The following is a 25,786-nucleotide window of genomic DNA, read 5'->3' on the forward strand; positions in this document are numbered from 1 at the left end:
ATTCTGTTCATGGAAGTCTTCACAGATATCCAAACCTTAAAAATAAAATAAAATAATAACTACAAATATTAAATATTAAATGTAAAAAATTTAGTACTGAATCATCTAGCATCTTAGGACACTTTTCATATCAAGCAGGTCGACACCATACTCTACATTATATTAATTCTAATAATATTCACTCAATGGGCAATCCTTCCCACCCACTCTGGATCAGAAATCAGAAATCAGAAAAGACTTTATTGCCAAGTATGATTTTATACATATGAGGATTTTTTTGTGGTACTGTTGGTGCATGCAGTCCAGTAAACTAAACTAGGATTTGTGGGCTCATGGCTGGTGCTTGGTGCTGGATCGTACTTCTGACTCTGAGGGGCTACAAAACGAAGTTTCCCAGTTATGTGGCGTCATACTATTATTGAAATTATATAACGTTATGTTTTTTGCCACAACGCCACACAATTCATTGACTTGATAATTAATTAACTCTAACGGAGGGTTTGCAGGCAAAGTTCAACCTCTTGATTCCTCATTAGTCGTTTCAAACCTCAAGCTCGTTTTGGTGAAAAAGCTGCCAATTTTGGCATATTTGGTTAAGTCTGTTTCCAGAGTTTTCCTCTTTTTAATTCTTGCCCTCTCCGTGCCACCCTTGCTTTTTCTATTTTCCATTTTTCAAACAAAACTGTCCGAGTGCACGGACGTGTTACTTCAGGGTGCATCTGCAAAAAAAAAAAAAAAAAAGAGCTGCAAGTGGAGACGGAGACAGCCCAGGGACAGCAGCAGCAGCATATGTGATCAACGCAGTGCCATGACTGAGCCCCCCACCCCCAAAAAAGTGAACACCAGCCCTCCTGATTAGCCACTCTGCACCTGCCACCAATCCCTATTATCCAGCTAGCAGAGGAGCTTTGGAAAAGCAAATTGGAATTCTGAAATACACGCTTGCAAAATGTTGTGAGGAGACAGGTTTGACACGGACGAGGATGAGTTGTGTCCATGGAAATGAGGATGAAAATAAAGTTTTATTTTTACCCCTCACTTCAGTGTGTGCTCTGATTTATTGAGAGAATCTGACAGAAATCCATCCATTCATTTTCTTCAGCTTATCCTGTTAAGGGTTACGGGGGGGGGGGGGGGGGGGCTGGAGCCTATCCCAGTGGCGAGAGTTGGGGTTCATCCTGGACAGGTCACCAGTTCATCGCAGGGCCAACACATAGAGACAGACAACCATTCACACTCACAGTCACACTTACGGTCAATTTAGAGTATCTCCACACATAAAGATCCTGTGCTTAAGCTGGGACTCGAAACTGGAACCTTCTTGCTGTGAGGCAACAGTGCTAAGCACTTCACCACCGTGCCACCACCTGAAAGAAATCAGTAAATTTAAAAAATATCCGATTTCAGGTTAAAATTATGGATAAGAATCAGTGGTTTGTGCTTTTTAATTCAATGTAATGCAGGTTTTGGAGCAATAGCAAGAAGGAGATCCTGTAGAGAAGCTTTATTTATTTATTTATTTAGCCTTCAAGATGTCCACCATATGACACCATATGCAAATCATATTCAGTACAACATTATAATAAATAGCATGAAAAGCTCAATCACAATATTTTGGGAAATATAAAATGAATAAGGAAACTACAAAAGGACCACATTTGTATTTAGATATTTTCACATGTATTCCAGGACTGTAAACTGGTAGTTTTTCCAGTGACCAACATATCAGTATCAGTATAATTCCTCTTATGGATGGATAATAATCACACTGTAAACATAAACTCTTTAATGGAGGAACAAATTAATGTTGCCTCTTTCATTTTTTTTTTTTTTACACTCATTGCTTCACTCTACTTCTAGCTTTCCACATTTTGTTCTGTCATTAGAGGGTCATGGCCTAAAGCTTTGTAGTACAGAAATGACTCTATACATCTTATAGCAATGTTATCAATTCCTGGATCAAACTTATTTGCGAAGAGGTGTTGTTGTGTGAGGAGCCACTGCAGGTCGCCGGCTCCAAACACACAAACTGCTCTTCTGTATTCTCCGGTGCATTTAGAATACGGGGCTCCCTTTCTCACATCCCCTGCATGATAGCTCCACTTCACCAGGCGAGCGAGGGCTTGCATGTCTGATGTGTGATACTTAACATCAGCAGGTATGGATCCAGGAACAGAGGGCATCCTCTGGAGAGTGGCCCACATGTGTTCATCAGGACTGTACGTGTCCTTCTCCCACTCCATAAATGTCTGAACCTCTTTGTCCTGCAGCACATGTTCCACAAAGGCCCTTGTGACCACAAAGTAAGCGTTACCGGTGAACATGGGGCTTGATATAGGAGGTGAGCTCTTCCTCACATTTGTCATGATGATTTGGTTGGTGACATTGTGATGGTAAAGCCAACGTGCCTTCTTGTACTCATTGGTAACTTCAGATTCCAGGCTGTTCCTCCCATTGAGAGCTTTCAGAGCCTTAACCATCTCCCTGTTGGTTTTGAGGGGAAAATCTGTCCCACAGGTGTTGAGCAGGTACTTCCACTTGACCTTTGACCCTAACAAGTCCTCCATGCAATTAAGATCTGCCTGCACCCGGGACCAGGAGGCATATACAACATTTTCTAATTTACTGGCTAAAAAGACATTTGGAAAGCAGGAAGCGATCGCCTTCACAGCCTCCTGGAATTTCTTGGAGGATTTCTGGTCCACATGCACACAGTAGATATTCTGAGGAGCATAAATGGCTCGGAGAAGACGCTCAAACATCTCAATGTTTTCATGGATCACCATGGAGTAGGCAAGAGGAAAATCCCTCTCCTCCTGACTGAGAGGGACTGTAATGTAGCTTCTCTGTTCCCTATAAACTTGACAGTTCTTTGTCACACTGAGGTAAAATTCTTCAGATAAAAGAACTTGCCTTCTCCTGGATCCTAGAAGCACTTCCAAGTCAGCTTTCTTGCCCTCCAAGTCTCCAGTGATGATGGCCCAGCAGCCACTAATGTCAGCAGAGTATTGCTGTGGTATTCTGTGTCTACGCTGTCTGTTAACAACAGTCTCCCAAAGAACAACAGAACTTAACATACCCAGAAGGATGAGACACGGGCTTTTCAGCAGCACCTTGACTTTCAACATCTTTGCAGAAGCCTTTTCCTCATGCCGTTTCATACACAAGCCACCAGTAGAACAGGTTATGATTCCACTGAAGAGGGTAGGCCACCTTGCTTCGTGTAAAACTGGAGTACAATCTTACTGGCCCAGAGAGGTGTGTCTTATATAAAGGGCTGTGCATTCTGGCGTATCTTCAGGGATGTTACTCTGCAGTCTAGTGGCTGGCAACCTGACCAGTTACTATCTCAAGCTCCACCCATGGATGACCCCTTCTAGGATTGGTTGCAGTCCCCTCTACATGTCCTGTCGGGGGGGGGGGTACATTGCAATGATCCTGTCCATATATTTTAGTGTTCCTTTTTCTATCTCAAATTAATTGTCACCAGTAGGTTAGGTTGAGACGGAGACATCATCCTCACATTTACACTTTGGCTTTTCTATCATTGACATCCATCCATTCATCCATTTTCTACCATTTATCCTGTTCAGGGTGGCAGGGGGGCTGGAGCCTATCCCAACAGCCTTCGGGTAAGAGGATCACTTGCCTGTTCACCCTGGATGAGTAGCCAGTCCATCACAGGGCCAACACATAGAGACAGACAACCATTCACCCTCACAGTCACACCTACAGTCAATTTAGAGTATCAATCAGCCTCGTCCCCTCTTGATGTCTTTGGACTGTGGGAGGAAGCTGGAGTACCAGAGAGAACCCACACAGGAACAGGGACAACATGCAGACTCCAGAAAGATATCGTGCTTGAACCAGGGCTCAGACCCGGAAACTTCTTGCTCCGAGGCAAAGGTGCTAACCAAAACAACAAGATCCGGCACCTCTGAATTTTGGCCTCCCTATGTTACGGTACTTATTTGGGCCGATCCGGTACCTCGGTAATTATTTGGGCAGATCCGGTACCTCTTGTATTAAAAGAAAATATGAATACGTTTTAAAAATGTTTGAAATACAACAATAATGTGCATTGATAAATTTACAGACCAAATCCTTAGAATTTCATGTTGTTTATTAAGATTCAACGTCATTTGAAAGAGTCGGAGATCTGTTGATGCACTGACGCCAACAAACCACGCCCCTGACACAAACAAATTACCTTTCAAAATTCGCCGCCTCTGAGGAGCAAGCAGAGAGGAAATAAACAGTTACTATTTCAATGTCAACATGTCAAAAAGACAGTTAAATTTGCTGTTTTTTCAAAAGGAAGGAAGAGTCGCATGACGCTTAAAACGAGTCAGAAAAGCCTCCACAAGCGGCGACGAGGGCAGCTTCAGCGGTCATGTTGACGATCAAAATCGGCTGCAGCAGGAGGCCTGCGCCGCCACAGCTAGCCCGGTTCACCTCCAGCTAGCCTGGTTCACCTCCAGCTAGGCAAGCTGGGTCTAACGTGATGTGGGGTGTCTTGGACAACTAAATGGTGAGCATACCCTCTAATAATAGGCCGCCGTGCCAATCTTTAAATACCGTAATAATAATAATGGAAGATTTGTGTGATTTATTGTGAGCTCTTTTTTGTTTGTTTTACAAGTTGGACCTGTTGAGAGACGAATTGCTGACTGTAGACTCTGAAGTCCCACCTGTGGTGATGTGGGCATTCACCTGTAATGCGCAGAGGATGCTAAATAACTGTGAATTATCGTCATAACGTTAATACTATGGATATTATTTGAAATGGAGGCTTGTAAGTCCCACATCATGGCAAGTGGGCATTTGTATGTTGTTTTCTGGATACGTTCCGGGACCTGTGCCCCTACTCTCACCCCTGAGCCGTCATATGTACTTAGCGTTCTGGCACCTTATGATTTACAAATTAAACAATGGTTTTACATGTTGTTTTTCTGTGCGTTCCGGGACCTGCGTCCATCTCGTCACCGCTGGGGTGTCATATGCACCTTGGGTTACAGTACCTTATGATTTACAAATTAAGCACTGGTGCTAACCACTGCAACACCATGCAGCCCACCCATGGTTTTCAACCTCTATTTATTTTGTGTCCCACAGATTTCTTTCCTCAAGTGAATTTGTGACATCACATTACCGGCTGCCTTTCCAAGAAATACGAAATTGTCAAACAAACTCTTTCTAATAGTTAACTTCCTCATAGTCCTTTAGTTATAAATAAAGCCAGGAAATATTCTGAGGACACGCCACAATGTGGGAAGACTTCAACATACACATCAAGTATAAAAGATTTATTCCACTTGAAATTATATTTACAATAAATCATGTAGGAATTCTGCTACCACAAATATCGCCTTAACAGGACATACCAAAAAAAATTCATAATTACACATACTTAATATTCTTCTTTTTTTTTCCAGTGTGTATTCAAAAATGCCTTCTCAAAGAATTTGCATTGTAATGTAAAGATACAGGCACTTTGTAGAAAATAAACACCATAACTCAAAGCAATTTACCACTACAATCTAATTATTTTAAGGGTGACTAAACTACTAATCCATTCTAGTCAATAATTCATTCCTCAGCTACAAGATTAAGATTGGTTGAGACAAGTGCTCTCGTCCACGTCCTGGTCTGCATCGGTGTCCCCTTCGTGGATAAAGCTGTAGCGTCGATACACAGATCCATCTCTGCTCGTGTACACCACATCCACCTCGTCCCCGCTATCTGGCTCGGGCACGCCATGGGGCATGCTGATACTGGCACTGCCACTTAGTCTCTCATAACTCTGGCTCCAGCACAGCTTCTTCTTGGAATGAGCCTTGATTAGGGTGAACACAGCCATGGCCAACCCGAGAGCGAGCACCAGGGCGATAGGTAACGCAGTCGAGGTCTGACTGACAGCTTGAGATGACATTATCATGTCTGTTAGCTGCTCGTTTGCTGATTTGGGTTTGAGGACCTCCACACACAGAGCTGTAACATTAAAAGAAACCTTTAGTAGCTGATTATATCAGGACAATTGTGTGTTACTGATGAAAGGCATCGCACTACCTGAGGCAAGGTCACAAATACAGCAGTCAGTGACGTTCCCTCCAGCCTGACAGCAGCGGGTGCAGCGGCTCTCCACAGCATGAAGACCAGAATCTTGGTGACAGGTCAGACACTGGTCAGGTCTGGGGCCAGTGCAGTGGCGACATGAGCTGTCACACAGCTCACAGCTTTCCTACAGTGGTACAAATAGAAAAGTCAGGAATGTGGACCATGACTTAAAAAATATCACGGTGAAGCTCTCAAAAGATGGTTTTCATCCTAAATATCTATTGATTTTAATATCAATTTATAAAATTTGGAAAAATGTCCTCAGTTGTGGCAGCACGGTGAAGCAATAGTTAGCACTGTCACCTCACAGCAAGAAGGTTCTGGGTTCAAGCCGCGACTCGAGCATAAGATCTTTCTTTGTGGAGTCTGCATGTTCTTCCTGTTCCTGTGTGGGTTCTCTCTGGTACTCCAGCTTCCTCCCACAGTCCAAAGACATCAAGAGAGGACGAGGCTGATTGATACTCTAAATTGACCGTAGGTGTGACTGTGAGTGTGAACGGTTGTCTGTCTCGATGTGTTGGTCCTGTGATGGACTGGTGACCTGTCCAGGGTGAACCCGCCTCTTGCCCAAAGGCTGCTGGGATAGGCTCCAGCCCCCCGTGACTCTTAACAGGATAAATGGTAGAAAATGGATGGATGGAGTTTGTGAAATAAATAATAACTCATTAAGTTTCCCATTTTCCATGATGTGCCTTGTTGTGTCCGTCACACTTCACTGACATTATCCGTCAAGCGTGACATCATATGTTAGCAAGCTAGAGAACGTTAGGATAACCTCGCTTATTAGCTAACTTGCTAAACTGTTTAACCAAGTCAGTCAAGAAACTATGAATGATGTAACGGTAACTTTACAGTACCTCAACGTAATGTTACGCTCACTCAGGCACCTGCATGCTAACAGACTAGATAAGACCAGAGGAAATTAGGATAACACTTCATCCCTGTGCAAAAACCGTCGTGGGCTGCATTTATTTTCAGCAGCGTGCGGACTGTGATTTTCGATTTATGACATTTCTGATCGAAGTTGTAACATCAACATAGGTCTTTTTTTCTATATGAACAATGTAATCAACCCTAAAAAAAAAATCCATCAGTATTAAAATAAAAGTTACTGTCAAAATAAGTCAAAGAAAATGTAAAAAAAAAAACCTCTTCCTCTACATATTCTACTAAATTGAATACAATGGAAAACAAATGCATATGTCAACAACTACTTCTACAATGTGTAATGTACTTCTTTTATCTTTGCACTGTGTATTACAAAAGAAAAACTTATTCATTGACATCAAATGCTGTGAGTAATGAGGTACATGACTCATAGCGCTGTGCATACCTCTTCAGAAAAGTATTGTCCCTCCTCACAACGCGGGTAGCAAACTTTGTCCTTTAGAATGCTGCCCCAATCACACGACAAACATCCCTGAGGCGAGCCATCTGCAAACACACACAAACACACAGTATCTGAGCCATACAAAGCTAATGACAAATATTGATTTATGTCAAAGTTATAAAGCTATTCTAGATATGGGGCTGTTGATTGTGATACGTGATTCTCAAGAACAAGTTGCTTAATCAGTACCTGTGCAGGTCTGACAACTGATGTGACACTGTTTGCAGAAGTCATCTAGCCGGAAGAAGCGTGATGGGCAGCGCTCAACACATAATTTAGTGCCTTGTAGTTCCAGGAGAGGAGGTAGACAAACCCTGCAGGAATCAGGTCCGGGTCCAGTGCACATCTGACAGGACCGGTCACATTTCTCACAATGGGAGCCCTCTCTGTAATAGCTTTTGACACATAATGAGAGGATGATGATGATGTCAGAATTTTTTATGTTGTATCTTTATGATAAAGTTAGAAACTAAAGATAAATGAAAAACTGTAGATGCTCACATAAGCATGTAAAAGATTTTTTTTTTTTTTTTAAAAAGGTTTGATAATAAAAACATTTCACTTCTAATTTAAGAAAAAGTCAAAATCGTTACAGAAGAAGCTGAAATCATGGGCAACAGACTAATATTTAATAGTCACAACTGAAATTTTGATCTCATAAGTTCAACCTGTAGGTCACATAATTCGGACTTTTTATCTCAATATGATGACATGGATGAGTTTCATCAAGTTTACTGGGGGAAAATGGGTTTCCATAAAAAAAAAAAAAAACTAAAATCTCAAATCGGGGCTCAAATTAAGCCTCCTTGGATACAATAACAAATTTAACATTTTTTTTGTATAACTGACAAGAAATGAAGCTCCGCTGATAATGAAAACCTTGAGAAGACATGGGGTGTTCAGATAGGATGTTGTGTAATAACAGTCATACTTGAAGTGTAAAAGTTTTTGGCTGAGTGAATGCAGCCTACATCATGATTGAAAGCCCTGTTGGAAATGTTGGCTCATGTTTCAAAAAAAAAAGTAAACAAGTCCAGGACAATGATAGAGAATTCAGCTTTGTACCCAGCAGGACAATGCGTGACACAAAGCTGGAGGAGGCGCAGGTATCCAGGGGAACATGTGAGGCAGTCTTTAGGTGATGCCCCAGTGCAGGTGGAGCAGACACCGTCACAAGGCAAACAGAACCCAAGCGCTGCTCCGTCAGCATCCTGCTTTGTACTGTATGTACCAGCTGGGCACTCACTCACACAGGTCCTGTCTGGAAAACAACAACACACACACACACACACACACACACACACACACACACACAACCACACACACACACAACCACAAAGAGTAGTGGTTTCCTCTTTCTAAACAGCCCATACTCTTTAAATTTTCATTTTTGTGCGCTTCTGTTCATATTCTAGCTAACAGCTTTAGAGGTCAAGTAACTTTTCTCATTTTCTCTTTAGGTTAAGCGTTCATGTGTGGAGCAAAAAGAGTAAATATTCTTTTAGCTGAGATGTTTGAGAAAGTCTCTGGTTCAGACATTTCTGACATCAGTATGGCTACGAGTTGTACTTACAACAGAAGTAAACTTTGAACCCTTGTCACTTCCATGACAACACCATTAATTATTCAGATGCTCAATTGATTCTTGAAGTAATATGAGTGTCTGAGTACATTTAACCTTTAATAGTCTCATAAAAAAAAAAATATATATATATATATAAACATACACATGTGTATATATATATACACGTGTATATATATATATATATATATATATATATATATATATATATACACACACACACACACATATACATATATATATATATATATATATACATATACATATACATATACATGTATATATTCTGAGAGCTTTGGTGTTTTCACTTGCTAATCTTGCTGGTCCTCTGAAAGTGGAGAGTCTGAATATATGGTTTTGCTTTCCCCTATGGGGACATAACAAAGGCAGTTAATAAAGAGCTAGCAGCCACTTCAGTACATGCAGAGGAATACTCTCACTGTGAAGGTATCTGGGGGCGGCGCAGGTCTGGCATTCATCACTGCCCGGCCCCTCACAGGAATAGCAGTGCCGGTGGCAACCCATGCAGGTGAACTGGTCGTCGTGTAGGTAGGTCCGCGGCGGGCAGTCGGTGTCGCCTGTCACACCGCACAACAATGTGTTTGGATCCAGCACAAGTCCCCTCTCGCACTTGTTGCACTGGTTTGGTTCTGGGCCGGAGCAGCTCATACAGGTCTGGTGGCACTCTGCACACGAGACATAACAATATTTAGAGACATGGGGGCCATCATTTAATCAGCCAATAATCCTCAGTACACACTGCATGTTAGTCCCATTTTACTGCAGCCCAATAAAAGTTACACTTCTAAATACTACCATGTGAATTCTTCTCCCTCATTCAACACAGTCATACAGTTGTAAATGTCTTTATCCAAACTTCTCTAGATCTCTATCTTGCTGTGGAAGTTCTACCATCACTTCCTTTATAACCTTTAAAAAAACCTTTATATTATTTGACCTCTTTTATTACTTGGAGATCTTCCAGTTAGTAAGAATTTGACTGTGAAAACATATTTACTCAGACTATCGTTAATACAATGACAGTCGTATCTCTGCTGTTGGTTTATTTTGTTAGGGTTTTCCAACCATATGCACCTTTTCAACACTTGATGCTTTCAAGTGTCCATATCTTAAAAATTATGTAACACTCCAAATCCCGTAGAGAGTCCCAGTCATCAACCTCTACACATTAACCAGATAAACTAAGTCAAATAAAGTCTCTATAGGTGGGAAGCCTCTGTACAAAAGACAAAAATGACACAGAAAGTTGGAAATTAATGTTGTGTGTATATGATATATATCACATAAGATAAATCATCAGACACTCACCTTGACATTCCATAGCTGCAGTCTCATAGTAGGTACCGGTTGGGCAGTCTTTTGAGCACTCTCCTTTATAGAGTTTAGGGCTAAACTTGGAGCAGGTCTCACAATCGTCTGCCAAAGGACCAGAACAGCTGCTACAGGTAGGATGGCACTGGCCACAGCGGCCCACCTCCATGTCCTCATAGTAGCCCACGGGACAGTTGGCCTTACACACACCATTCAGCATCAGGTACAAGAAACTGCATTCTGGAGTGATATGGAGGTTTTATAAATACCATCAGTTTGGAATATTTCATCTTTTTAATCTGTTCAGACAGCCAGTAACTCACTGAAGCAGGTCCTGTCATCCGAGCAAACATCGCAGTGAGGAGGACAGCGTCTGCAGGTGCCATCATCTGCAGCAAACGTCCGCAGAGAACAGTTAAGTCTACACATCCCGCTCTCCAAAAAGTATCCATCAGCACAGGACAGACACTTGGAACTCGTCCCATCACACGTCAGACAGGAGCTGTCACAGGCATCACATGACCCCTCTGCTGTCTGAAAGAAACCTCTGGAATCAAAGAAATCCAAAAAAATATAAAGAAAGACACAGCTTCACATGATTAATATAAATGTGTTTCTTCAGTCTACCAGCTTACTCTGGGCAGTTTGACCAGCAGCGCCCCCGATGGAGAAATAGTTTATAGCTGCCTTTGGAGCAGCTGATGCAGTTATCGCTGGTGTCCACACAGGCCTCACAGTTAGGGGAGCAGTTTTCACACAGCTGAGTAGCAGGGTTAGCATAAGTGCCAGGGGGACACTGTTCTACACAAGAACTGTCCGGGTCAAGAAAATATCCTATGACACAGGAGAGACCAATGATGCACAATGAGAGGAGGGGTATTTTGTAAATTTAGGGTCCTGATGGAAATATTCATGTACCTTTGAAACAAGAAGAACAATCCAGTGCTTGTGGGCCAAAACAGGTCTTACAGGAGGCGTCACATGTGGGACACTCGCCCGATTTTGCTGAAATTGCAGTCATAAACAGAGAAAACTTACCATCAACTACAACGCACAAAGCATGTTTTGGTTTACCTACTTTGACCACTAGAGGGAAGCATTAATAGCTTAGTGCTGAAGCGCCAGGAATAAATAAGGTATTTACTGATCTAGTTGACAGGGTTGACAGTGTGTTGGTGAATATGAAACCTAGAACATGCTATTGTAGGAGTCAAACAAATCTTGGCCCACTCTTCCATAAAGTTTGAAAAGGAGGTTTCAAGTATGAAACTTGACATTCTTTGATGACAAAAATCTTATGATGACAGGTGACCTTTAAAAAGACAAACTGCAGAAAGATTCTCCACTGAGTAATCAATAATCAGCAGAAAATGTTATGAGGTCACAAAATCAACAGAAAAAAGCATTTTACATACAATGGTCAGCAACAGGTAGTTCAGAAAGCTAAATGAACTAGATATCACCGTATGACAGCACCACCAGAATCAGAGTCCTGCGCTTGAAAAAGAAGCTGCTCCAACCTAAGTTGCTCTTGAATGAAAGTTGGCACTACTTGTTCGACAGGGTGACTGATCCACCCTATTCTCACCAAACTGGAGTGGATCCTCGAACCAGTTCTAGTCTGATCCTTATATATATATATATATATATATATATATATATATATATATATATATATATATATATATATATACAAACATATATATTTCCATATTCTGTAAAAAAAACCAACCTAATTCTCTCTTAAAAAGAAAACATGTTTTTTAAAGGGGGAATAACACCAATATCAACAGCTTCTCCCTTACCGTCCATGTATTGTCCCATAGGGCAGTTAGCCAGAGGGCACTGTCCATGTAGAGGAAGGTTCCCACCATCACACAGGTCACAGTCAGTAGGCTGCAGCCCGTGACAGGTCTGGCATGAGCTGTGGCAAGGCTGACAGCGCCACCCATTGGTGTCACTGAAGGTTTGCTGAGGACACTGCTTAACACACTCGGCTCCTGTCAGGGCAGAGCAGAGCACAGAGAAACAGGCCTTATTACCTGTGCACTTGACTTTGTGTTTCAGGTAATAGAGATCTAGAAGAGTCAATAAATTAGTTGTCTTTTTTTACTTTTTTTTTTATCTTTGTCTGTATTGAATTTTTACAGTTTGGCCAAATATGCCATTTACATCCAAATAATTTCAACAAACACTAAGTAATAATTTGAAATAGGAAAATAGCAGTGTTACTGGGATGCTTCTAATATTGCATCAACAAACCGGCAAATTGGCACTTCATGAGCTGTCAGAGAAGATCTTCCCATGTCCTCAATTCATTCACAAAATAAATCCTTCCTTTCGGTCTGCTTTACCACAATCCTTTCCTCTCTATATTCAACATGATTACCCTGGAAAAAATAACAGCCCAGAACTTTTGAAACTGGACCTTGTGGCTGAGCTGATCACCCATGAATGATCCCGATATTTGACACTACTGTTTATGCTCTTGGCTTTTATTTAGAACCTAAACACTGTTATTTAGGTGACTGTGGATAACACACAGCTTTACACAATCCTACCCATTTGCATAAAGAATATATTTGCATATCTCATGTTACAGATATGCTGACACGAACATGATTTGCAATCCAAATGAAGACCGAGAGTGGCATCATTTGTCTTTAACAAGAGTGATTGATCATCCCCACCAACACAGTGATTTAATATAAAAACACAAGATCCACCAGTGCAGTGGATGAAGGAGTCACCTGACTTCTGCATTTCATAAACAATACATGGAGAAATGATTATTGGATACTTGTACCATTTAGGAAGTAACCAGGTTGGCAGGCGAGGCAGCGTGTGTTGCCGCGGCAATCGGTGCATGGTGTCGGGCAGGACAGACAAACACCCCTTCCCCAGTCTTCATATGTGCTCTGGGGACAGTGCCTTCGACACTGGCGTCTATAACTGAAGGGAAAGGTTGATAAAAAGAATAATATTATTAAATACTCATAATTCACGAGTTATCTAAAAGTGGGCTTGCAAGACAAAAAAAGATAGATACCCCTCTCTTCTCTGTTTGTGCAGCTGAGAGTGAAGGCCCAAAGAGACCATTTGATGGCTAATTAGCTTAGCACAATGAATGGAGGTGGATGGGGAGTGTTGGCATGCCTCTGCCAAAAGTCATCAAAAACACTTTTCTCCAAATTGTATTTAATATACCTGGGGTCGTGTACAAAATCCGCCATGAAATAATGTCATTCTTATATCAGAAGCAAACTACTTCATTTCGCACAGCACCTAAAACTTTTAATTTCAGCCCACAGATGTTTGATGGCTAGCATAATAACTGCTACCATCGATCTTAACTTCCATACAAACCAAGATCTTGATTCCCAGCTACTACATACTATATGACTTTAGAGGACGATATGCACACTCCCTACTACATGCATAGAAAAGCAAAGGGTATCTATTAACTTGTCTGACTCTGGGGAGGATGATGATTAAGCATATGTCCTACGAAGTTGGTGTGTTCCTTTAATGATTCACAATAGCATAATATTGATACAAGTGGCTTCTGACCACACGGATGAGTCCGGGATTAGATGACACCAGAGAAAAGACAAAAAATGCATTCAAGGAGCAATGACACTGACTGTCAGTCCACACCTGCAGCTGTATTGTTGACATCAAGGCACCAAATCAAACATCATTGAGGTTGGAGAACAAATAAAAAAAAAACAGTAAAGAGAGCTTTTCTTCCTTGTTGTGTTTCTATTCTCTTCTAAAAGACAGAAAGTTAATTGGTGTTTATTCATAGCCTGGAGGGATGGTGACATTTCTGTCATTAACCTGTCCGGCTGGTTCTCTGGGGCTTAGCTAAGCTATTAAACATGAGACGGCTGTCCCCCCCCCCCAAAAAAAAAGAAGGAAAAATCGACCTCAAAGCAGGTGACATATTGCGCTGCAAAGCTGTCACACACAACACACAGAAGCAAGAGTGACTTCACAGACTTAACCCCTGAAGCTCAAAACAACATCCTACTTTGCATCTTCCTACAGGCTGTGAGAGGGTCGGACCGCAAACCTGCCCAGGCTGCTATTTCTACTGTGTTGCTAAGATGTGTTGGTTGTTTGAGGAGGAACAGCTGGGGGTGCCACACAGTATCCATCAACTCCCTCACAATAGCAGCTGCTGCAGACTCGGCCCTGTCTCTGGCCTGGAAACAGCACACTACAGGAGAATCTGTGGGATGTTTAAGAATCCCTCTGTGCAAATATTAGATTATCCATTCCAGGAGAGAACATCAGAATTTCCAAAGCAACTTTTGTTTGGGGTGGGGTGGGGTGGGGAGGGTTTAGTCTCTGTCTACAACTTAGGAAAAACTACATTCTTTGGGAAGTGAACAGTAAACCATATTGAGGATGATCCAATTTCTTGATTTATTTGTACTTCTTTTCTCAGTGAGTATGATCAATGTCCATAAATACCCAGGCATCTCAAATTGAGGCTTATCCTGTATGTTGTGATGGACAGATAGTCTAACCATGAATGGAGACTTTAATCAAGGAGATGGGAGGAACCTACTAGAACATATAAGAGAAATAAACTAGAAATGCTGTCACAGTGACCTTGACCTTTGACCACCAACATTGTTCAGTTCATCCTTGAGTCCCAGTGGATAAAAAACAAAAACAAGCCAATTTTTCGCGACATTTTCCATGTATACTTCTCCTTGTTTCACTCCTTCTCACATAAAAACACACTGTGTTGACTATCTGAGTGAAGCAGACCACTCTTCTGTGCTCAACCATGGCTCAGGTATCAGTGTATAATTTGGAATAGAAGGTAACCTGACTCACACGTTACCTGGAGGCCTAAACTGAGGACAAGTCGCGTACAATTGGGGGTCTGTTTTAGCTTTCTAACCAGTTTTGTACACACACACACACACACACACACACACACACACACACACACACACACACACACACAGCATCTGTGTGGTAAGATGATGTAAACTCAAAAAGCAGGTGGAATGTAGTTTATTTTTCTTTTTTTGAGTAACAACTTCTGCAAAATGATTCAGGGAAATACTGTAAAATGATTTCCTCCAGTCCAAATCTAGCAATGTAAAGGATATGAAAGCAATGACTTTTTAAAGGTTTCCTTTCTCTGCCCATCATTGCAGAAAAAGTAAAAGAGTGGTTTTTTGTAGCTTGTCAAATTTGAATATTTGCTCATTTTTGTAAAGTTGCCAGATACCAAACTATCCTTGATTTAGAGACTTTTTTTGTTCATCAAATTAAATAATTTCAATATTTACTGAGTAATGAAGGGAAAAATGGACAGAGGTGATAATGAAAATATTCATTGTTGTTGAAGGCTGTAAATCCAATTTAACACCTGACAGCACTTAATTTCATAGCAAAAACTCTGGTAGATTTCATGTATTAAGAGAAAAAATAAAATAAAACGAGGAGGGAAAACTCACAGAAAATAACCTTTGACACAGCTGTTGCAAATCTCTGGGTCTTCTGTGTAGAGATCAAACAAAAAGGTGATTAATTAGAATTCCTCAGGAAGAGCAGAAACTCACAGCGATGCTCTACATTCTGTTGCCAACCCGGTTTTAATATACATAAGCAATGCTCCAGATATGACAGGGAGAAAATACGCTGCTGTTAAAGAGTTCTAACAGGAAGCATGTGTGACTTACCTGTGGAACACGTTTTACAGCCCATCTCACAGTCGATACACTCGCCTGTGTCAGGGTCCTGCACCTGCCCTGGAACACATAGCCCCACTGTGAGATCGGAACCAAGGTTAACATGTCCTCCCACTTTATTGTCAACAGATTCAAAACTGACATTATGCGTGTGTGCATGTGTGTGTGTGTGTGTGTGGGGGGGGGGGGGACATGGCAGCTTGGAGATAGGGAAAAAGCCTCGAAACTGTCAAAGAAAAATGCCTGGGATAAAAGAAAAGGTCAGGTGAAGGATTAAAAACACGGAGTAGCCTTCATAAGTGGAGGGAACTATAAGAAGAGAAGGGACTGGAGGCAGACAAGGATGATGCATTACTGCTTCTGAACATGTTGGTATCTGTAAAATATCTGGATTAGTCACGGAGCAGTTCCATTTATTCCACCCATATAATAGACTTGTGATTTGTAGCTGTAGAAACGTTCTGTTTTTGTAGGTGTATCTAAACACGAGACTGGAAACTTTCCACGGTTGTCAACGTGTATTGTTAGCGAGCTGAATAGCGAAGCGGTGAGCGATTTTCACAAATTTTCTTTGAGAAAATACATTACTCTTGTGTCTCTCTGATAACAAAAGTCCAAACACCAACTCACCAGCTCAAAAAGTCAGGTTTACACTGCAGCAACATAACATAAAACAAGTTTCTCACCAGTGAATACATAAACTTCCATCCATGTAGTTGTAGTTACTCTCATTTCCAGAGGGGGGAGACAAAGGATACACTCTACAGCTTTAAAGTGGTTACAATTTAAACTTCCCTTAGGAATGCAAGTCTGTATTGTCCTTGACGTTTGCAGGGGCATGGCAATAAACATACTATAAAACATGGCAAGCCCTCTAGGTAGCAACCTCAAGGTTCTGCTTCACATTTACCTATGTCACAGAGTGCTGTCTGGCAGACCCCATTCTGGAGTTTGTAGTGTTCTCGACATTTGGCACATATGTTGCCATCTGTGCAGAGTTCACAATTGGCTATGCAGGGCAGGCAGGCATAGTGACCCCTGTCAGGATAGAGTCCCCGGGGGCAGTGTGTCCGACAGCGACCTTGGTGGAGGAAACGTTCCTGTCCATCTTCATCTGTGGAGGAGAAAGAGGACACGGTGGTCCTGTTTAAATACACCCTAACAAATCTTAAGATCTGTTCAGGATGGAACAGGTAACAGGGAACACCCTTCTCCAGAAACATGGACTCTTCTTTAAGTTGAAATCAAGGAGCTTCTCCTGAATAATATAAAAGAGGAAACTAAATGGTCTCGATAACGATAGGAGATGAAGGAAAAAAGCAAGGAATGTGCTCGCAACTGTGATGAGGTTTGGTGCTTTTTCAGCAAATTACAGCATCAACATGTACTGTAGATATTAATTTTTTATTATGAGGAGAGAAAAGCCATGTGGCTTCACAAGTGAATCCCTGGCAGTTATTATATATGAGGAAATGGAGGATCCGTACAACATTTTATCATACATTTGCTATGGAATTGCAGTCTGTAGATCATGTGACATTGAAAATATTGAAGGGAAAATGTCATTTCCATATAAGAAGAGATGCATCTCATTGGTCCAGTTTAACTACTGAGCAAGCAAAACAAAGCGTTGACATTCATACTGCCATTTGTTTGAGGTTAGGGCTGCGCAATTCACAGATGCCCAATGACAATCGCAGTATGAGCCTGTGCAGTTACTGAAGTGCATGAAAGGTACTGCACAAACATAGCAGAGATGGCTTGATTTTTTTGGTGGTAAAACCTGACTATTTTTAAAAAAGGACTGGTTGGTTTATGTTTGTGGCTGAATGCTCAAACATCGGCGTGACCTATAGCTGTTAAGCAGGCACAATGTTGACTATATAATCACTTGCAGCTTTGCATTTTCTTTCACATTATGGGACTTCACTTCAGGCATCACGAAAGTCATTTGAATCAATCCTCTGGGTACCATGATTGTCTGTACAACATTTTTATCTAAACCATCGCTACAGTTCCTGTCGTCTTGAAGTCTATCAACTGCCCAGCATTGCAATATCTGCAGCTATAGCATGACTAACAACTAATAATATTGGAAAATAAAATGAAGTAAAATCATGACCTGACCTGCAAATACTCATTTCCTGACTGACGCTCCAGCTAATGTAAACAAGAGTCAATCAGGAGCTGATGAGCTATCCGGCCCCGTGTGTTGGCCCTCATGCTTCATACTCCGCTGCCTGCCATTAGCCTAGCGGTGGCACCTGAGGCATCTCTGGAAGCAGCTGAGCTACAGCATAGTCTCATTTTCTCAGCGCTGCACAGAGGATGAATGAAAACAGGAGGGAGGGGTGGGAGTGGGGTGGAGGGTGCGGGTGCTGCATGCTGCTCCTCTCTTTTGAAACATGGCACTTCCCAGAGCCTCCAACTCTACATGCACACAGACATGTGACTTCGATATGACAACAAACCAAAGAATAAATTGGCTTCTGATAGTTTTTGACAAACAACATCAAACACACACATCAGATCCAATGTTGACAACTGTATAACATTTTCATGTTTTTAAGACACTGACAGCAAAAGCAAACAAAAGTACAGTCCATTGTAGCAGAGCCAAAAATGAAAGAAAGGCTTGCCGGTGTAGCAGGTCAAAGGCAATGAGGCGAAACAGTATTACTTCTAGCCAAAGGGGATATTTTTCTCCTTTCCCTCTGATTAACAAAGGCCCCATTCTGACATGATCAGATTACACTGAAAAAAAGAAGGGGAAAATGATCACACCTTCATTTCTTACCACTTTCAAAGCGACCTCGGTGGTACAAAATCTAAAAAAAAAAATAAAAAAAATAGAACAATCCAGCCCACCTCTGACTGTTTTAACAAGGGTGAATTATAAACTAGAACTGAATGTGCCTCTTCTTATTCAAAAGCCTTTTGACTACTTTTTGGTGTCCATTAAATGGCTCTGCTCCACTTTTCTGATGGATTAATGAGTGTGTGACATAGATGTGGCACAAGCGGAGTCAAAATCATCAAAACTTGTCTATCAATTTAATCAACCTCTTCGCACAGTAATATGTAAAATGTGTGATGGGAGGAAGTTCATCTTAGGCTTTGTTTAGATGGTGGAAATGATGCCGATTTAGAAATGTCACTTCAAACAAAAAAAACAAACGCTGGAAGGCTACAGGAGAGAATAAAAGCGTTGTGTTGTGTTTTTCCTCAGGCAGCAGAGTCCTTCGTTGTGTTACTGCACGTAGGAAATGGGACTCACCAACTCCACAGGTAGTGCATTCAAACAGCTCATGTCCGTCGCACTCGTAGCAGGTGGGATGACAGAGGACACACTGGCTCTTCAGCAGAAACTGACCACTCGGACAGAAGGACGAGGCTCCGGAACCGACTGATACCACGCACCAAAGGAAGATGTGAATCGCGGTGGAAGAACTCATGGCTTCTTCGCCAGAGGACTTTCACTGCCTGCGAGTGAGGAAAAGCAAACACAGTGAAGAGGGAGGGTTGGCTCCAGAGACGCAGTGTCCGAGCATGCAGCAGCAGGTACGCTGGCTCTGACACACCACAGTAGCACGAAAATAACTTCCCGCACGAGTTCCATCACTGGACAATGAGCCAGGATAGATAGATAGATAGATAGATAGATAGATAGATAGATAGTGGGAGTAAATTATATCTTGAGGCTACTAAATAACTAAAATGAGGAAACAAGTTATATATAATAATAATAATATTGTGGCCGAGAATAAAGTAAAATGTGGGCACAAGTCACATTTTACAAACAAATAACATTTTATGAACGAGTTATTTGACGTTACCACGAATCAATTAAATTATAGAGGAAAAAAACGTTACGTGTTTAGTACAAAAAATACACTTTTTTCCCTCTCTATGGTCAGTCAGAAGGTTTAAATTAAGGGTAGTTGTGTTGTGTTTCGTTGTATTTTTTAGGGGGGGGAGGTAAATGAAAAGCAGTAAAATGAAATGAAAATAGGTTAGACTTCCGTGTTGTTATTTTCTTATTTGATCAGCTGAAGCCCAGACACTCGAGCTGTGGTGGTGTGTGTTTTTGCACCGTCACAGCGACCTCTGGCGGCCAATTACCGGAGGCGTATGAAGAGACGTTCTCTGGGACGGCTGACGTCACACGGCAGCGGCTGTCGGAGGGGGCGTGGTTTTGCTCTGCTGCAGCGGAGAAATATGACATGGGGATGAGCGAGAGAGAGAGAGAGAGGGAGAGAGGGAGACGGCCAGATAGGAATTAACGGTTCGTCAGAGGTCTGGACTGAAAACGTTACGATGGGGAGTAATGACTGAAAATAGGACGGTAAGAGACTCTGGTTTTTGTTGTTCTCTACTCAGCGCTACGGGCCGACTCACAGGCTGGTTTGGTAGTGAACACAATAGGCTACCACTGCGGACAGGTGCACCTGTCTTTATGCGAGTACGTGCTTTCGATGCATTCAACTTCAGCCCCGTACCTTTATTTTAGGTCGAAGCCAAATACATCGAGGCCACAAATCTCCTCGACGGGCTGGGATGAAAGCGGAGTTAAATGCTGTCAACACGGATGTTGTCTCTGCTTAGTCACATAACATTTGAGATGTACACTAGCTATGTTTTATATATATATATATATATATATATATATATATATATATATATATATATATATATATATATATATATAAGCGGGTTATGTTTTAGGATGGTGGCCCATATTAAAACAAATAGCCCATTAGCTTATTGAAGCTATAAGCCTTCTATTTACAGACATGGAATATCAATCATCCCATTGCATTTTGGGACAGATGGTTTAACAAGGTGATGATGAAATACAAAAGAGCATGTTTCATAAAAAGGGAATGCATAGCAGTCTCATATAGGTTGATAATTCTCAAGTCATAGCAGCAAAACCACTGTCTGGTTTTATTCTGGAGCCCATATGTTTCTTTTATTGTTGGCCTGGTTTATGTCTCCCAAACCATGTCTGTCTGTGTGGTGATGCCACTAATTCACCTAATTAATTTAAAATCACATTTATATCATTCATTATATCAGTTGTATGAGCTGGGTGCAGCACTTATAAATAGAAATAAAGTCAAACAAGGTTTCCACCTGTTCATTTGTAACATTATCATCTCCATGTCATCAAGTTCTTTGCTGTCGTACCTTCACTACATATCCAGCCTGCTATCACCCTTGCCCTCATCCTTCACTCTGCTTTGGGAGACGAGCAGCGGACAGTAGTCCAGTCTGATTTTGGAGACAGCCTGAATAGACGGGACAGCTCTACAAAGCTGAGGCCGGTGGCTGCCAGGCTAAGCCAGGCCATGCCAGCTCCACAGAGGGCTTCAGTGCAGCAGGGCACTGGGGAGAGGGCGCTTGGCACCTGATCAGTTACCACAGTGAATTCTGTTCCTGTCACTGGCATTTAGCTACAGAAAAGCAGAGCAGAGATGACGGCTGTTGTTGAACTCAGTTGGGCTTTCATGTCAGAGTTGTATCAAACTGCTCCTTGACTGATCCCGAATGACATTCCTTTGCAAACATCTTTGCCAGTTGCCCACGACTGTCTTCAAACACCTCAGTATAGAGAATTCACCTTTGTAGTTGTCAAAAAACACCAGTTCTTTTAATGAAAACATCCTGTTCCTTTAATGAAATAAGAATTCAATGTCTTCATGCTTGATATCTGCAAAGTTTAGTCCTTGAGAATAAATGAAATGCGTTAAGTGGCCGTGGTAATCACGGTCCAATCACGGCTCGGTTTTAGAAGTGGGCCCTGTTCTTCAGACATCTCTCTCTACAGGTGGGGAAGCAATGTTAAGAGTCCTGCCTGCAGGCAGAGGGAGGTCAGCTGGAGGCCGAGGAGGCAGGCAGAGGGGCTCCACTCACACATTTGGCAGGGGCGGGTGGAGCAGCAGGAAATCGGTTTGGAAGCCTGAATCCAAACCCATATCCCATATCAGTCAAAAACTGTGTTGGACTCACATCAAGCACACACACCAGCACACACCTACAGTACTTTCACGCTTGAAGTCTTATCACTCGTATTTTCTAATTCAATATCCTTAGACACGAAGGAAGGACATTATCTATTGAGCCTCAATCTTTTTTAAAAATAAATATTTGACAGCATACTTCAATCAAAGATTTACTTGACTTTTCGACTGGCGTCAGCGTTCGCTCGCTGCTAGCTGTTGTTTGTTTTTTTTTCCTCCCTGTTCCTGTGTGGGTTCTCTCTGGTACTCCAGCTTCCTCCCACAGTCCAAAGACATCAAGAGGGGACGAGGCTGATTGATACTCTAAATTGACTGTAGGTGTGGCTGTGAGTGTGAATGGTTGTCTGTCTCTATGTGTTGGCCCTGCGATGGACTGGTGACCTGTCCAGGTTTAACCCCGCCTCTCACCCAAAGGCTGCTGGGATAGGCTCCAGCCCCCCTGCGACTCTTAACAGGAATAAGCTGTAGAAAATGGATGGATGGATGGAAAACAAAACTGAGAGTCCCGATGCTCTCTGAAGACTGATGATTGAAGCAGATGCGCTCCGCTTCACCAGAGTAACATGGACTCTCCCTGCTTGTGTTGTTTGATTACTTAATGGCAGAGTTTATTATTGTCACACTTCTCATAAAATACTGCTCCTGCAGACCAAATTAAATGCACTTTATAACTTGCACAGATATTAAATGATTGACTCCATTGATAAGCAGTATTAGCAGCATGATAAAGATCATATATCTCTGAAACATTTTCATATCAACCATACTTTTTGCCCTTGTTTTTCCACATGAGGCCTAACTACCTTCAACAGTTAGAAGGTGTTTTCATGGAAGTTGAGAGAATTGGGGAGGCAAGAGTATCGGTTCTGTTGTGGAAGCATAATTTGGCTTTTCTAAAGGTTTTGGAACTAAAGAATGACGTTTCTTTTCAAATTCATAATTTCAAATGTGGGCTTCAGTATGTACAAAACTTTTTTGTTTGTTTTTTCGGATATTGACAGCAGTAAATTAGTTGTAATTTGGATTATCATCCAATATTGTGCATCGGTTGACAGAATGACTCCCCCCAGACAGGAAGACGACCAGTGGTGTGTGTGTGTGTGTGTGTGTGTGTGTGTGTGTGTGTTTAAGTGGTTGTGACTAAGTGATTGTGACTAATATTTTTTTCCAGCCTTTATCGAGATGTTTCACAGTCTGTGATGGGACTTACATGTTCACATTTTGACCTGAGGATCTTGATGCAGCCATAGCCTGAGAGTGTGTGTGTGTGTGTGTGTGTGTGTGTGTGTGTGTGTGTGTGTGTGTGTGTGTGCGTGCGTGCGCGCATGTTCCTCCTGCAGCTAATTACATTTTTGTTGCTTGAATTGTCTGGTGCTGAGTCTGGGAGCAGGCTGGCTGCTGGAGACATCTGCCATTGAAACATTTCTCCCCATACGACCAAATGAGCACAACTATCCTCTGTCCTGCCTCTAATCAGCAAGGGAGCAGTTTCTAAATCAAACAGAACACCGTTGCACAGGAAACCCTTGGTGACTCGATTTAGATTTGTGCAGGCCTACAGCGTAGGTCATTTTCATTCACTCAGAAAAAGAGGTCAGGCCTCCTTTTCTCTGCGAAACCCAGCTGCATTTATCAGAAACTGAGTGTCTCTCCATTTTGTCTCACCCTTTATTTCCTTTGAAGGAGACGTTAAAGGAAAATGCAGGTTAGAAACTATCGAGACAAGCAGAGCAGCAGCACTGTTGCTCAGCATCGTACAGGAAATTAGATAAAGAAAACAAATACTGCAATACTCTGTAGGCTTTTATCGCTCTTCGATACGTTTATGGCCCTGACCTAATAGCTTTGATATGATTGAGAATTGAAAGATATCTTATCATTCACTAAATGCCAATACATGAAGTGTCAATCTTATTTTTTCATGTTGTAAAACTGTGAAAATATGCCAACTTCAAACTAAAACGTCAGAGTTGAAGCAAACAGAATTTGAGGAACTGTGTCGCCAGATGTTGCTGTATTGAAGGAGCCAGCAAAGGACAAACATCTGGCTCAACCTGTTGTCATTCTCATTCTACAGTGAAAAACAAAAATCATCCTAGCTTTTTTGGTAGTTTTCTTTGCCAATCATAGTCATGGTGGGCGGTGCTAAGCTCAGGATGCAGTGATGGCACCGTGCAAAATGACAGCAGGATAAATCACATTCTGTTCAGGAAACTTTGTCGTTAATATTTACGACTGTAGCTACCAGCTTGCTAACTCACAGTTTGTAGTTGTAGTTCCTTTGAAAAATGCAGAGAGGGAGGAGAATACCGATGATATAATGGCCCAAGCTTATTCCTGCAAAGTTGTTCAAGTAAACAAGACTAATATAAAAGTCTCACTGTTGTTTTATTTTGTTAAAATGTTGTATCAGTTTGTCAAGCTGCTGGAATGTACAGTAGGTCTGCACTCACAATTCACCCTGCAGCTACTTTCATCCTACCGCTTTACCTCCCACATACTCCCATAGGCATGTTGTGCCCCCCCCCCCCCCCAACTTTCTTATCGGACCCTAAAGGTCTCTTGATATGAAAATAGATACATCACTTTTTGAAACATACTTAGTCTTTTTTGTTCTAAAAATAAATAGTGTATGTTTGAAATCAATATTCATCCATATTCATACATGCATCCCCCTGTGACGTGTTTTAGATATGGCGTTTATATGCCAGGCTCAGTTTGATAATGTAGAATTTGCTAATGCCAGACTGATGATGACACATGTTCAGAAATACACAAAAACTGTCTCCTCATGGCACTCCTTATTGCTGAAATAAGGATGAAGAAGAACTTTAAATGAGCAAATTGCAGAAGTCTGTGTGGAGTTGATCAACGCATAAAAACTCAGTGTGCCACTTAAATGAAAACCCACCAAATGCACTCGAACTCGGGGTAGCGAACATGTGACAGGCCAAGCATTTTGTACTTAAAAGTGAATGTCAAAGACGTTTGCACAGACGGCTGGGATTAATGAACCACCTGCAGGAGAAACAAACAAACAAACCACCTTTTGTTTTGGAGCTTTTGAAGTAATAATGAAACCAGCATCGTATTCATGTCAGAATGTCACTTAACAAGAGTAATCAGTGCATTGTTTTCTCTCCGTTATTCTATTTCTGTGTTTTATCATGAACAGTTGTCATCATGTGTGTTGGTATTTATCTGTTGTCTCTATTGAGAATAGACCAGCCAAGGTTACATGTATAGTACGTGTGTTGCCATAGAAATTCTTCAATATTCATTTGCCGCGAAGCTGTCCATAAATTGATGTCATCCAAAGGTTCCACTCAAGCTGCTTTTGTTTATTGTAGTTAGCAGAATTTTTTTTAGTCCAACTGTGCATCGTATATTTGTTTTCCTTTAACCCTTCTTTTTCAGAGAAAATGCAATTTTTATTTATTTATGTATATATTTATTTTTTGCCAGTTGGCAATAGACATGTTTATGCCGAGCAAAAACAACCGCAGGTAATTTTTTTTTTTTGGAAAAGGCTGAACAATTTCTATACTATTTAGATTAATTGCACTGCAGTAGGAAATTTAATGAATTTATACCCACCTACTCATGTGTTGGTATTATGTTGTGG

The 25,786-nt window shown here is 41.6% G+C and overlaps 3 protein-coding genes across 3 annotated transcripts in view; 1 reads left to right on the plus strand and 2 right to left on the minus strand.

The window, feature by feature from the left end:
• Nucleotides 1–1,578: 1,578 nt before the first annotated feature.
• Nucleotides 1,579–3,180, minus strand: LOC147258916 (beta-1,3-galactosyl-O-glycosyl-glycoprotein beta-1,6-N-acetylglucosaminyltransferase 3-like). Its single transcript, XM_086209033.1, has one exon. It carries the CDS (start codon nucleotides 3,159–3,161, stop codon nucleotides 1,857–1,859), a length of 1,305 nt encoding a protein of 434 aa, XP_086065159.1. The 5' UTR covers nucleotides 3,162–3,180; the 3' UTR covers nucleotides 1,579–1,856.
• Nucleotides 3,181–5,297: 2,117 nt separating this feature from the next.
• Nucleotides 5,298–19,678, minus strand: LOC147258917 (uncharacterized). Its single transcript, XM_086209032.1, has 16 exons — nucleotides 19,416–19,678; nucleotides 17,049–17,252; nucleotides 16,130–16,198; nucleotides 15,905–15,947; nucleotides 13,228–13,373; nucleotides 12,227–12,421; nucleotides 11,340–11,426; nucleotides 11,057–11,255; nucleotides 10,745–10,968; nucleotides 10,419–10,661; nucleotides 9,530–9,775; nucleotides 8,573–8,768; nucleotides 7,697–7,902; nucleotides 7,451–7,551; nucleotides 6,070–6,241; nucleotides 5,298–5,991 (listed from the first exon to the last, which is right to left on the minus strand). Exons 1-16 carry the CDS (start codon nucleotides 19,591–19,593, stop codon nucleotides 5,609–5,611), a joined length of 2,892 nt encoding a protein of 963 aa, XP_086065158.1. The 5' UTR covers nucleotides 19,594–19,678; the 3' UTR covers nucleotides 5,298–5,608.
• Nucleotides 19,679–20,349: 671 nt separating this feature from the next.
• otud7a (OTU deubiquitinase 7A) overlaps nucleotides 20,350–25,786 on the plus strand; it is a 39,741-nt gene continuing 34,304 nt past the window's right edge. The window contains exon 1 of the mRNA XM_086209034.1: nucleotides 20,350–20,483. The gene's annotated coding sequence lies outside the window, so the exon portion shown is untranslated. The remainder of the gene's footprint in view (nucleotides 20,484–25,786) is intronic.

This window comes from Aulostomus chinensis, chromosome 7, assembly GCF_037954235.1.
Source record: "Aulostomus chinensis isolate RoL2024-O1b breed Wild chromosome 7, RoL_Achi_v1.0, whole genome shotgun sequence".
NCBI lineage: Eukaryota > Metazoa > Chordata > Actinopteri > Syngnathiformes > Aulostomidae > Aulostomus > Aulostomus chinensis.

Bases quoted from the DNA above. Each gene is read 5' to 3' on its own strand.
- LOC147258916 (XM_086209033.1), bottom strand. From the start codon at position 3,161: ATGAAACGGCATGAGGAAAAGGCTTCTGCAAAGATGTTGAAAGTCAAG.
- LOC147258917 (XM_086209032.1), bottom strand. From the start codon at position 19,593: ATGAGTTCTTCCACCGCGATTCACATCTTCCTTTGGTGCGTGGTATCA. The intron at 10,662-10,744 runs GTGAGTTACTGG...ATATCACTCCAG, and splicing joins GGATGACAGGACCTGCTTCA to AATGCAGTTTCTTGTACCTG. The intron at 7,552-7,696 runs GTACTGATTAAG...GTGTGTTTGCAG, and splicing joins CAGTTGTCAGACCTGCACAG to ATGGCTCGCCTCAGGGATGT.